The 13,664-nt window shown below is 43.4% G+C and overlaps 1 protein-coding gene across 2 annotated transcripts in view; it reads right to left on the bottom strand.

The window, feature by feature from the left end:
• The window catches only part of vegfc (vascular endothelial growth factor c), a 227,758-nt gene that overhangs the window by 74,352 nt on the left and 139,742 nt on the right, over positions 1-13,664 (bottom strand). For both annotated transcript variants that reach the window (XM_041185274.1, XM_041185276.1), the window contains exon 3: positions 10,648-10,838. In XM_041185274.1, coding sequence (XP_041041208.1) covers positions 10,648-10,838 — 191 coding nt within the window. The remainder of the gene's footprint in view (positions 1-10,647; positions 10,839-13,664) is intronic.

Here is a 13,664-nt window from a genome sequence, read left to right as displayed (position 1 = left end):
CAATGGTCCTAATAGTGAGCCCTGTGGGACTCCATTGCACATTTCTCTCCAGTCAGGAAAACATCCGTTCACCATTATTCCCCACGTTCTAACCCTTAACCAATTACATAATTAAGTTACTACCATCCCTTTAATGCCATCTGCTTCTATTTTATGTTATGTGGTACTTGATCAAAAATCAACTTTGTATTTGTCATTTTTTTATCTCTCATATAGGCAGAAACAGTTTTTCTTTAATTCAGATTTGAATTAATCTCCTTGTTTATCCATAGACCCTCAGCCATCAGTATTTCCCTCATATTTTCAGTACAATGCACTTAATGTGTACCTTCTGTATCTCCTGTTTAAATATTTCACAAAACTGATGTACTTTGCTATTCTCCTTCCATATAATCTGGGTTAGGACCCTTTTATCTCACTATAATTTTCCCTTTTCTAGTCAAGTACTCTTTCAACTCCTCGTTTTACTTTTCCTAGTCTTACACTGACTATATTGTGGTCACCGTACCCCAACTGCTTCTCTAACCTTTTGCCACCTACTTCACTAACCAGGCTTTGTGCTTCCTTCCTTGTTGCAGCTCAATGAAGAAACAGTCCTGAATGCAATACAAGAAACCTCCCCTTTCTCAGCACCTTTTTCTATTGTACTGTTACAACTAGTCCAACAGCTATTGCGTTGGCTTCAAGAGGTCATGAACAGCAGTAGTCAGACATAAAGTTGCAAGTTAATGTGGATAAATGATTCACTTTGAGAGAAACAGCATTTAGTGGCAGTATAATCTAAATGATACTATTTTGAGGGGGATAGAAAAGCAAAGGGATCAGGCATGCACAAGGACACACGAAGTAGGAGCAGGAGTAGACCACAAGGCCCTTTGAGCCTACTCCATCATTCAATATGATCATGGCTGATCTTGGGCTTCAAAACCATTTTCCCGCCTGCTCCCCATATCCCTTAAATCCCTAAGAGACCAAAAACCTGCTCATTCTCACCTTAAATGTATTCAATGATGGAACTTCCACAACCCTCTGAAGTAGAAAATTTCAAAGATTTACAACTCTTTGAGTAAAGAAATGACGCCTCATCTCCACTCTAAATGATCGGCCCTTTCCTGAGACTGTGCCCCCGTGTTTTAGATTCACTAACCAGAGGAAACAATCTCTGTGTCTATATTTGGGCAGTGTTTTGTTGTGGTGGTTATGCCAGCAAAATGTAGATGTGAGCAGCATTAAAGGAAAAGTATGACAGAGGAAAGCAGTCAGCAGGAAATAGGGGTAGAAATTTGTCTTGGGCAGTAGAGTAAAATGGGTGGCATCACACCAGCCATCTGTTATACGAATATTATTCCTGTGGGCTTCAATGGAGTTAACTACCTGATATGATGTATAACACTGGCTGAATGAATTTTACACTACTGCCCAAGATGAATTTCTACCTCATTGTCGAGGAAAGTACATCAAGAGATGAACAGCAAATATTCTGGGCAGAGGAAGTCAGCTGTAGGAAAACAGCTAGAGGCATGCCCGTCCACTATTAGGTTAGAGGGAGGAGGAAAGAAATGGATGAAATCTGAATTATGCTTCAGTGAATAAAGACTAAAGGAGTCTTTGAAATAGGTGCAGGGCAGGCCATTTAGCCTATCGAGCCTTCTCTGCCATTCAATAAGATCATGGTTGAACTTCTACCTCTACTCCACTCTCCCAACTAACTCCTATATTCGTTGATGCCCTTAGTGTCTAAAGATTTATAGATCTGTATCTTGGCTGGGGAATCTAGAACACGGTGTTAGGAAATCCATTGATCTGTGTGACCCCCTGGGCATTGTAACATTAAGAAACATGATGTTCCAATGCTGTTACCATGGTTCATGCCCAGTAAACTTGGGCTGAATTTTACGTCCTGTACGCGGGCGCACACCCCACCCCATCGGGCGTAAAATCGTTCGAGAAGATGTGAGGCGAGGGTCCCGACATCGTTGCGTACTCCCACGCCATATTTCGCTCGGCGGGTGGGCGCAAAAGTTGGAAGCACGCCTGCCGACAATTAAGGGGGCAATTAAGCCCAATGGCGCAATTGTCTCCGATTTTTCATGGTCCATCTGACCTCGCGGTTGGCAGACGGATGGATCGGCCAGACGGCCTTTGCATTTCCACCAAACCTCATCCGAGGGCGGGTTGGAATTTCCACCATGGACAGCATTTTTATCAGCCATATTTTCAGCTGGTTGATTGTGATGCAAGGACACTTTCCTTTCAGCTTTTTAAGCCTTTATTTTAACTTTTTCAGGTCTGCAGCTCCCTGACGCAGCTGTGTGCCTTCCGGGAGCTTTCTCGCAGCGCTCACCCGCGCCCGTGGAAACGTCATCGCCCGCCCTCTTCCTGCCCCCCGCCCCCACCCCCCCAACCCTAGCAGCATTGAGCTGTTCAGCAAGCGTTTTACCAGCTGGCTGGTTGTTAGTTGGCCAGCCAACGTGAAATCATGGCCGGGTGCCGATCGCAGTCGGGGGCCCCATTTCCTGACAGCTCCCAGGCCTGCCGATCGCGCATGCCCACTAAAAGCACAATATAGGCCAAGGGTAGGATCCACTGTCAGTGTGCTGACAGGTTCCCTGGATCGAATCAAGGGTCAGTCAGAGAGACAGGCAATTTGAGGCAATCAGCTTCCGAGATCCAGCCTGCAAGTGTGACAGACAGGGGCACGGGCTGAAGTCCCAGTTAAGTTAAAGAAAGTGCTGTGAGCTGCCAGTGCAGTTGGGACTCAGGAGAAGGCCCAGGAGCTGTTTGGTAGCTCCATGCTGTGGAAAAAGGTTAGGGTTAAAAGAAATAGAAATAGAAAATGGTGGAAAAACTCAGCACGTCTGGCAGCATCTGTGGAGAGAGAAACAGAGTTGATGTTTCGAGTTTGTATCATACAAACTCAAAATGTCAACTCTGTTTCTCTCCCCAGAGATGCTGCCAGACCTGCTGAGTTTTTCCAGCATTTTCTGCTTTTATTTCAGATTTCCAATATCCACAGTGTTTTGCCTTTATCTTGGGGCTAAAGGAAACCCAGGGAACCACTCAGGGCGGTTCACATCAGCTAAGAATGGGGTCCAGGAAGCCCACAAGCTGCGTGTATGTGTGCCTTGGGAACAAATTGTGAAGGAAGACTGCTTCTCCCTCTCTCTCTCCCTCTGAATTGCCTGCAGTCCAGAGTGAAGTGTTCACCTTTAGCCAGAAAATTCTCATCGCACAAAACTTAACTGTATTGAAAGCCAGCAAAGCTGAGATAAGCGAGATTTAACAAAGACAGTGTTCCACTGAAAATCCATCTGAAAGCACTGTGATCAGCATTCTGTCAAATTGACAGTGTCAAGACCTTTTTGAACTTTATCCTTTTTATAGTGTTCCCTGACACCAACCTCTGCAGAAACCTTATTTGTCTTCTCCTTTGTTTTGTGTTTGTGTGTATGTGTGTTGAATTTTTTTTTAAAAAAGGGGGAAAATTATTACATTTCTGAATGACAAATTGTATATTAACCTGTTTTGCAACTTGTTTTGAAAAAAGAAGTTTTGTTTCATTCTAAATCAATTATTCTGAATTTATTGAAAGAAGCCTGGTTAAAGTCTCTTTTATTCTGCATCTGGCAGTAGCGAAGGTAAACAATTGGCCATTTTGGTGAGTGAATTAAACATTTACACTATTGCTGCAACCGGTGGAGTAGTGGGGGTAGAGATCTGCACACTCCCCCCATCCTGGATGTAACAATAGCCTCAGGACAAGGGGAAGATCATTTAGGATTGAGTTAAGCAGACATTTCTTCACTCAAAGGGTTATGAATATTTAGAAATCTCTACGCCAGAGGGTTCTGGATTTAAGGTTGAGATCGACACATTTCTGGTCTCTTAGGGAATCAAAGGAGCAGGTGGGAAAATGGAGTTGAGGCCAAAGATCATTCCCAATCACACTGAGTGGCAAAGGAGGCTTGTGGCCTGGTATGGTCTATTCCTGTTCCTGTTATGTTTTTATGATTCACAACTCCATCGTTGAATACATTTATGACTGGGACAGGCAAATTTTTGGTCTCTCGGGGAATTAAGGAATATGGGGGTCGGGTGGAAAAATGGAGTTGAAGCCCAAGGTCAGTCGTGATTTATTGAATGGCGGGGCCAGCTTGAAGGGCCAGATCGTCTACTCTGCTCCTATTTCTTGTGTTCCGCGGTGAAGACATTTCTTCTCATCTTAGTCTTAAACAGAAAGCTGCAGCACTGTAAGTTGCTTTTGGAAGGCAAATGTTTAGACTTGAGGTGTAGGCAAAAGGGCTTGAATTTGTAGCATTGAAATCAATAGCAGAGGTGCTGAAGTTTTCAGAGGCACACTGGAGCATGTAAAATGGAACTTTCCACTTGTGGCTGCAGCATTGAGCTTGATGAGGGGAGATTGGTTTGAATCAAGCTAGAACTAGCTAGGGCAATAGGCTTCTTTTCATATTTCCATTGAGAAAGGTTAACCTTGCAAAACAGGAAAGTTGAAACCCTTATTTAACAATCAAAGAGAGAATTCTGCTGCTTTTTAAGTCTCGCTGCACATATGCCAGTCAACTACTTTATAAAGAAGGTCTATTGCAGAAAGCAAAACATCTGTTATTAACCTTTTCATACTTTCTGCACAAAAGCCGCACATGTTATATACAAAAGTCGGCTGGAGAGCTGCTCTGGGTTAGATTGGTGCCAGCTGCACAGGATTCAGTCTCTGTTCTGGCTTGGGTGCATTTGGTTCCTGTCTCCTTGCCCTACCCGTGTTGAAGGTTGTGTTGTTGTGGATCGGACCTGCCTTCAGCCAGAGAATTGAAGAAGAATAAACACCAAGCTCATATTAAATTGATGCCTTTCCTGGGGTCATTTGTGTTTGTTGTCCACTTAGCTATTTGCCGCGGTGCTGCTAATTCTGAAGGGAGGCCTGGGGCAAAATAAGGAACCAGGGCTTAGAACAATTATATGCCTTTCCGGGGAGAAATAGGCATTGAAGGTTTTACTATGGTGAGTGTGCTTTCAGCATTAGAATTATGGGCTGCTGTGTACCTGTGCCAACCCTGCCACTGCCCCTGCCCTCCTCCAATTGTCTCTCAGACTTACCCATTGTTCCTGACTGGTATCCTATCTGTTCAATCTCTCCACTCTATATCCCACCCCCAACCCTGGAATGGTGAACTGTCTCTGGGCTGTGACTGGCACAGGTATCACTGGCATTATATAAATAAGGTCTGCGGGCCAATTCCTTGTACTCTTGCTGTGGGCTTCCTTGGAGGTATACAGCAATGACTGCATCTGGATCGCTTCTGGATTTGGACGTGATCCAACTTATAGGCCCAGGTTTCCTACAAGGGGGAAGTGGGGTAGGCCAAAGGTAGCATCAAAATTGTTTTAGTAGTAAAACTGCGGACTGTCAGCCATTCATATTCAGTATTTGAGTCCAGCTTGGACAAAGGGCCTTTCACACATCCAAAAAAGTAGTAACAAGCAAAATATTTATTCAGTCAGGTTGAATTATGCAGCGATAGACCAGAGCTTCACTTCTACGATTCCCCAATGGTAAGTTACCAATTTCAACACCTATTAAATTCTTTGCTAATTATATTAAGGAAACCAAGACTTCAATGCATACAGCCAGCAAGTTCCTGAAAGTACTGGTGGTGTGGTATTTTCATGAAAATATTTTACTGAACTGATTCAATTAACGATAACTGCCTGGGGCAGGGGTGGGCGATTATTATTTTCCTTTTGTTACTTGTACTGAGATTCCATATGCAAGCATAGGTTTACATAGAAGCATAGAAACAGAGAAAACAGAAGCAGGAGTAGGCCATTCGGCCCTTCGAGCCTGCTCCGCCATTCATTATGATCATGGCTGATCATCCAACTCAATAGTCTGCTCCCGCTTTCTCCCCATATCCTTTGAACCCTTTCTCCCCAAGAGCTATATCTAACTCCTCTTTGAAAACATACAATGTTTTAGCCTCAACTACTACCTGGGCAGCGAATTCCACAGGCTCACCACTCTCTGGGTGAAGAAATTTCTCCTCATCTCAGTCCTAAATAGTTCACCCCATATCCTCAGAGTGTGACCCCTGGTTCTGGACTCGTCCACCATCGGGAATATCCTTCCTGCAACTATCCTGTCCAGTCCTGCTAAAATTTTATCGGTTTCTATGAGATCCCCCCCTCATTCTTCTGAAATCCAGTGAATATAATCCTAACCAAGTCAATCTCTCCTCATATGTCAGTCCCACCATCCCAGGAATCAGCCTGGTAAACCTTCGCTGCACTCCCTCTATAAGAACATCCTTTCTCAGATAAGGAGACCAAAACTGTACACAATATTCCAGGTGTGGTCTCAACAAGGCTCTGTATAATTGCAGCAAGACATCCCTGTTCCTATGATCGAATCCTCTCACAATGAAGGCCAATGAAGAAGAATTTGCCTTCTTTACCACCTGCTGCACCTGCATGCTTACCTTTAGCGACTGGTGTACAAGGACACCCAGGTCTCGTTGCACATTTCCCTCTCTCAATTTATAGCCATTCAGATAATAATCTGCCTCCCTGTTTTTGCTACCAAAGTGGATAATCTCAGTTTATTCATATTATACTGCATTTGCCTTGCATTTGCCCACTCACTCAGCTTGTCCAAATCACACTGAAGCATCTCTGTATCCTCCTCATAGCTCACCCTCCCACCTAGCTTTGTGTCATCTGCAAATCTGGAGATATTACATTTAATTCCCTCACCTAAATCATTAATATCTATTGTGAATAGCTGGGGTCCCAGCACCGATCCCTGCAGAACCCACTGGTCACTGCCTGCCATTCGGAAAAAGATCCGTTTATTCCTACTGTTTGTTTCCTGTCTGACAACCAGTTTTCTATCCATCTCAATACACTTCCCCCAATCCCATGCGCCTTAATTTTACACGCTAATCTCTTATGTGGGACTTTGTCGAAAGCCTTCTGAAAGTCCAAATAAACCACATCCACTGGCTCCCCCTCATCAACTCTACTAGTTACATTCTCGAAAAATTCCAGTAGATTTGTCAAGCATGATTTGCCTTTCATAAATCCATGCTGACTCTGTCCGATTCTGCCATTGTTTTCCAAGTACTCAGATATTAAATCTTTTAGAATGGACTCTAGAATTTTCCCCACTACTGACGTCAGGCTGACTGGCCTATAATTCCCTGTTTTCTCTCTACCTCCCTTTTAAAATAGTGAGGTTAGATTAGCTACCCTCCAATCTGTAGGAACTGTTCCAGAGTCTATAGCCCAGAATCTCGGAAGATGAGCACCAATGCATCCATTATTTCTCGGGCCACTTCCTTAAGTACTCTAGGATGTAGATTATTAGGCCCTGTGGATTTATCGGCCTTCAATCCCATCAATTTTCCCAACACCATTTCCCTACGAATACTGATTTCTTTAGGTTCCTCCCTCTCACTAAACCCTGTGTTCCCCAACATTTCTGGTACGTTATTTGTGTCCTCCTTTATGAAGAAAAGTACGTATTTAGTTGGTCAGCCATTTCTTTGTTCTCCATTATAAATTCCCCTGTTTCTGACTGTAAAGGACTTACATTTGTCTTCACCAATCTTTTTCTCTTCACATACCTATAGAAACTTTTACAGTCAGTTTTTATGTTCCCCGCAGGCTTACTCTCATACTCTATTTTCTCCTTCTTAATCAATCCCTTGGTCCTCCTTTGCTGAATTCTAAACTGCTCTCAATCCTCAGGTCTGTTGTTTTTTTCTGGCCAATTTGTTTGCCTCTTCCTTGGATCTAACACTATATCTAATTTCCATTGTAAGCCATGGTTTGGCCACCTTTCCTGTTTTACTTTTGCGCCAGACAGAAATGAACAATTATTGCAGTTCACCCATGCACTCTTTGAATGTTTGCCATTGCCTATCTACCATCATCCTTTTAAGTAACATTTATAGCCAACTCACCTCATACCATTGTAGTTTCCTTTATTAAGATTCAGGACCCTAGTCTCAGAATCAACTACATCATTCTCCATCTTGATAAAGAATTCTACCACATTATGGTCGCTCATCCTCAAGGGGCCTCACACAACTAGATTGCCAATTATTCCTTTTTCATTACACAATACCCAGTCTAGGATGGCCTGTTCTCTAGTTGGTTCCTCAATGTATTGGTCCAGAAAAAAACATCCCGTATACACTTCAGGAATTCCTCCTCTACAGTATTGTTATTAATTTGATTTGTCCAATCTGTATGCTGATTAAAGTCACCCATAATTAGAGACATTCCTTTATTGCATGAGTCTCTAATTTCCTGTTAAATGCCATTCTCAACATCACCACTACAGTTTGAGGGTCTATATACAACCCCCAGTAACGTTTTTTGCCCCTTAGTCTTTCTCAGCTTTACCCATACAGATCCCACATCGTCGGAGCTAATATCTTTCCTCATTATTGCATTAATTTCCTCTTTAACCAGCAATGCAATTCCACTGCCTTTTCCTTTTTGTCTGTCCTTCTTAAATACTGAGTACCCCTGGATGTTCCGTTCCCATCCCTGGTCACCCTGCAGCCATGTCTCCGTAATCCCGACTATATCATACCTGTTTACATCTATTTGCGCAGTTAATTTATCTACTTTATTGCGAATGCTCCTGGCATTAAGGCACAAAGCCTTAAGAATTGTCTTTTCAACATTACTTATCCCATTCCCACTATTTTTTACTGAGGCCCTGTTTGATTCTTGCCCTTGATTTCTCTGCCTATCACTTTTCTTATTCCCCTTTCTGTTTTTTGTTCCCCCTCCTCTGACTCCTTGCATAGGTTCCCATCCCCTGCCATTTTAGTTCAAACCCTCCCCAACCAGTCTAGCAAATATTCCCCTAGGACATCAGGTATCCCCTAGGATACCAGCAGTATCAGATTGGCTTTGTGACTGCGGTGTTGCCTTTGGGTCAGAAAGTTGTGAGTTTGAGTCCCACGCCAGAGGCTTGAGCACTATACATTATCTGACACTCCGGTGCTTTACTGAGGGAAAGCAACACTGTTGGAGGTGCTGTCCTTTGGCTGAAATTTTAAACTGAGGCCCTACCAACCCTCTCAGATGGATATAAAGGGTCCTAAGACTCTATTTAGAGGAACAGTGGAGATTTCCCTGGTGATTAGGGACAAATATTTAACCCTTAAGCAATAGCACAAAAACATATTGGGCTGGAACCTGCGACCCTGCCTTCCACCGGGATCATCTGGTCCTGCCGAAAGTCAGTGCACTTTTGGCTGGGCTGCCGAACCTCCCAGCGTGTGTCCCACCATGACAGGGCCAGAAAATCTTGGCCGTTATCTGGTCATTGATCTGAATGTTGCTTGTGGGACCTAGTTGTGTAAAAATTGAAGGCTGTAATTCCTACATTAAAACAGTGACAACCCTTCAAGAGTACTTCATTGGATGTAAAGCTCTTCAAGGCATCCTGAGATTCTGAAAGCCACTGTATAAACCATAAGTCTTTTTCTTTCTTCATGTGGAATGATGGACAGTCTCCATCATCTAGAGACATCACTAAGCAATTTCCTGCAAAAGACGGTATGATTTTTCTTTTATTTACTCATTCACAGGGTCTGAGCATTGCTGGCTAGGCCAGCATTTATTGCCCATCCCTAACTGCCCTTGAATTGGCGGTGGTAAGCTGCCTCCTTGAACTGCAGCATCCATGTGGTGCAGGTATACCCACAGTGCTGTTATGAAGGGAATTCCAGGATTTTGGTCCAGTGACAATGAAGGAACAGTGATATATTTCAAGTCAAGATGATGTGTAACTTGCAGGAGATCTTGCAGGTGGTGGCATTCCCACACATCTGCTGCCCTTGTCCTTCTAGGTTTTAGTGGTCATGGGTTTGGAAAGTGCTGCAAAGGAGGCTTGGTGAATTACTGCAGTGCATCTTGTAGATGTACACACTGCTGCTACTATGTGACGGAGGTGGAGAGATTGAATGTTTAAGGTGATGCATGGGGTGCCAATCAAGCGGGGTGCTTTGTCCTGAATGGTGTCAAGCTTCTTGAGTGTTGTGGGAGCTACACTCATCCAGGCAAATGGGGAGTTTTCCATCACAGTCCTGACTTTTGTCACGTAGATAGAGGACAGGCTTTGGTGACTTAGGAGGTAAGTTACTCGCTGCAGATTTTTAGCCTCTGACCTGCTCTTGTAGCCATAATATTTATATGGCTTGCCCAGTTCAGTTTCTGGTCAATGATAACCTCCAGGATGTTAATAATGGGGGATTCAACAATGGTAATGCCATTGAATGTCAAGGGGAGATGGTTAGGTTCTCTCCTGTTGGAGATGGTCACAGTCTGGTACTTGTGTGGCTTGAATGTTACTTGCATACTTGATGTTGTTATTATAAAAAAATCAAGGGATATAGGAATAGGGCACGATAGTGGAGTTGAAATAGAAGATCAGCTATGATCGTAGTGAATGATGGAGGAAGTTCAAGGGGCTATATGGCCTACTCCTGATCCTATTTCTTATGTTCTTATGATAATAGCCATTCAATGACATGGATCAGCAAGGTACAAATAGCTGTGCAAAGTTTCCATCCTTTTGTAAAGTGAGCAATAAAAATAATCAGTACTTACTGTCTTGCTGACATAAGAAGTGCTGGTGTTCATGCATGTGACTCCTTCACTGTTGCAGCAGCCACCACATCTGTAGACAGACACGCAGGACGGTTTAAAGATGATGTTTGTTGCTGACCCAAATTCTTTCCCCACGTCCAAGGACACCTCCCTGGGCATGCACTGAGTCTTTTTCCACTCAGAATCAATACCTGATTGGGCAGATTCAAATATCACAGAACAATAATCAAAACCTACTTGGGTTAGATGGATGAAAAGCCAATACAGTAAAGCTCCTTTCAATAAACTGATCGTAATGACATTTAGAAGGAGATAAAGAAAGGTTTCGGGTTCTTCTTGTTTCTTTCTTTATTCCTTTACTTTGCATTCAGACGGCTACCGTGCAGCCCTTCACACTTCAACGAGACAGCTTTCGTTTTTTTATTTATTTGTTCATGGGATGCGGGCACCACTGGCTAGGCCAGCATTTATTGTCCATTCCGAATTGCCCTTGTTCAGAGGGAATTTTGAGAGTCAACCACATTGCTGTGGATCTGGAGTCACATGTAGGCCAGACCAGGTAAGGACAGCAGATTTCCTTCCCTAAAAGGCAGTTGTGAACCAGATGGGTTTTTTTTTTACAATAATCAACAATGCTTTCATGGTCATCATCAGGCTTTTAATTCCAGATTTTTATTGAATTTAAATTTTACTATCTGCCATGATGGGATTCAAACCCAGGTCCCCAAAGCAATACCCCCCATCTGTGTAATACCAGTCCCATAACAATACCACTATAACACTGCCTCTCCATTACCACTGCCTTTGGATTTGCACCATAAACACCTTATGTTACTTAATCGCTCCTGCCCTTCATCCCTATCACAGACCTTCCCCTTTTGTTCTTCTTCCCCTCCTCCTCACCACCCTGCCAAGCCCCCCCTTTCACTCGCTCAAAACATTGTTAACTTTCCTCAGTTCTGATGAATGGTCACCCACATGAAATGTTAAATCTGTTTCTCTCCACAGATGCTGCCTGTCCTGAGTGTTTCCTACACTTTCTGCTCTCATTGAATAAAGGTTGGTATTTAGTTCCCACTCATTACTTTGAGAAACCCTGTCACAAAAAAAGCTTTAAAGAAAATTGAACAACACAGAAGCTTAGAATATTGATCTTTTATCCCTGTACGTTGGATAGGAAGAAATTCTGCTCTTGCCATAAGGTGCAAGATTCTAACATGAAGTGAACTTGGATGGTATTGTGAGCATCACCAAAGATTGTCCATAAGTTAGCACGAAAATTGGTCACCAACTCAAATAAATAAGCTGGATTGTAGCTACTAGACATGAAAAAGCATGAGGCTGAGACAGTTGCACTTTCAGGAATGCTGGAGAGAACTGTACTCTGAAGCACAGCACACATATATGCAACTTGCCAAGAATCATCACCAGCAACAGGGTATATATGTATAACATTTATATATACATATTTATACATATATAGTTTGTTAAATATAATTTTATCTACAATGGTTTATATTACATGTGATGAGGTGATGGTGGTACAGTGGCAATGTCACCAAACTAGTAATCCAGAAGAAGCTTCATACAGACTTGACGCGGTAACTCTGTTTCTCTCTCCACAGATGCCGCAGGACCTGCTGAGCTTTTCCAGCATTTTCTGTTTTTAGTTCAGACGTCCAGCATCTACAGTGTTTTGCTTTTATTATAGTAACCCAGAGACCCAGGCTAATGCTCTGGGGACATGGGGTTCAAGTCCCACCATGGCAGTAGCTGGTGGAATTTGAATTCAGTTAATAAATCTGGTGTATAAAGCCAGTCTCAATAATGGTGACCATGAAACTATCATGGATTATGGTAAAGAGCCTTCTGTTTCACTAATGTCCCTTTAGGGAAGAAAATCTGCTGTCTTTTCCTGGTCTGGCCTACACGTGTCTCCAACCCACAGCAATGTGATTGACACTTAACTGTCCCCTGACATGTTCGATTCAGTTCAAGGGCAATTCAGGATGGGTAACAAATGCAGGCTTTGCCAGCAACGCCCGCATTCCCATGAAAGAATGAAGGGTAAAAAGATCTTTAAGCTCTAGTAGTTCTGCTCTGACCTGGGAGTGCAGGTTCCTGACACAGGAGAGTCCTGTTCCCCAGCCCCATTATGTCGCATAAAAAAAAGAAAATGCTGGAAGCACTCATCAGGCCTGACGGCAGGCATCAATAGAGAGAAACAGAGTTGACATTTCAAGTTGGTGACTTTTCATCAGAATGCTGCCAGACGTTGCCTGACCTGCTGAGCATTTCCCGTATTCTTTTATTTTTTGTTTCACGTTTCCAGAATGGGCAGTGTTTCGCTTTTGCCAGTTTCTCTCGCTTCGATGTGCGCCAGCCATTTGTAAAATTACTAAGTGAAACGGTGTCATGGTCTCCGAGTTTCGTGATATTTTTAAACTAAATATTAAATAGTAAATAATTAGTAATAAATACAGCCTTAAAAATCAAATTGACTGATGGGACTTTGGGTTTTGGGATAGGACTAGGATGCCGGGGTCAAATAGGGCTCACGGCGTTGTACTATGTGGGAAACAGTCACTTGGCAGTGATTTACGCCGAGTTGGCCAACCTGAGGGCCAATGGGAAACCCTCTGAAAGAGCAGCAGCCTGCAGTTCAGGTAAGTGAGGGTGAGGTGTTTACCCTCTTGAGGCATCCTCTCTGCAACTTTTAAAGTTTTATTATAAAAAATGGGCCTTAACAGCTGGGCCACCATTGCAGAGGGAAAGCTTCGGTCTCCTGCTGGGAGGCCACCTCCAGGCAGGTGGCTTAGTTCTCGGCGGCCTGGGGGTTAGGAAGGGGGTGCGCCTGCATGCTGACTGGAAAATTCCAGTTGGTCTTTGTCAGTAGGCCTTAATAGATCATTAACTCTCCTTAATTGGCCACCCACCCAGCCCTTCTGCCCCTGATCGCCCACTTTGGGAAAATGCGCTGGGTCTGGGATGGCATTGGCAAACTGGCATGCTGACTA

The sequence above is a fragment of the Carcharodon carcharias genome, chromosome 4, assembly GCF_017639515.1.
Source record: "Carcharodon carcharias isolate sCarCar2 chromosome 4, sCarCar2.pri, whole genome shotgun sequence".
Lineage (NCBI taxonomy): Eukaryota > Metazoa > Chordata > Chondrichthyes > Lamniformes > Lamnidae > Carcharodon > Carcharodon carcharias.
This window is presented reverse-complemented; position numbering and strand designations above follow the sequence as displayed.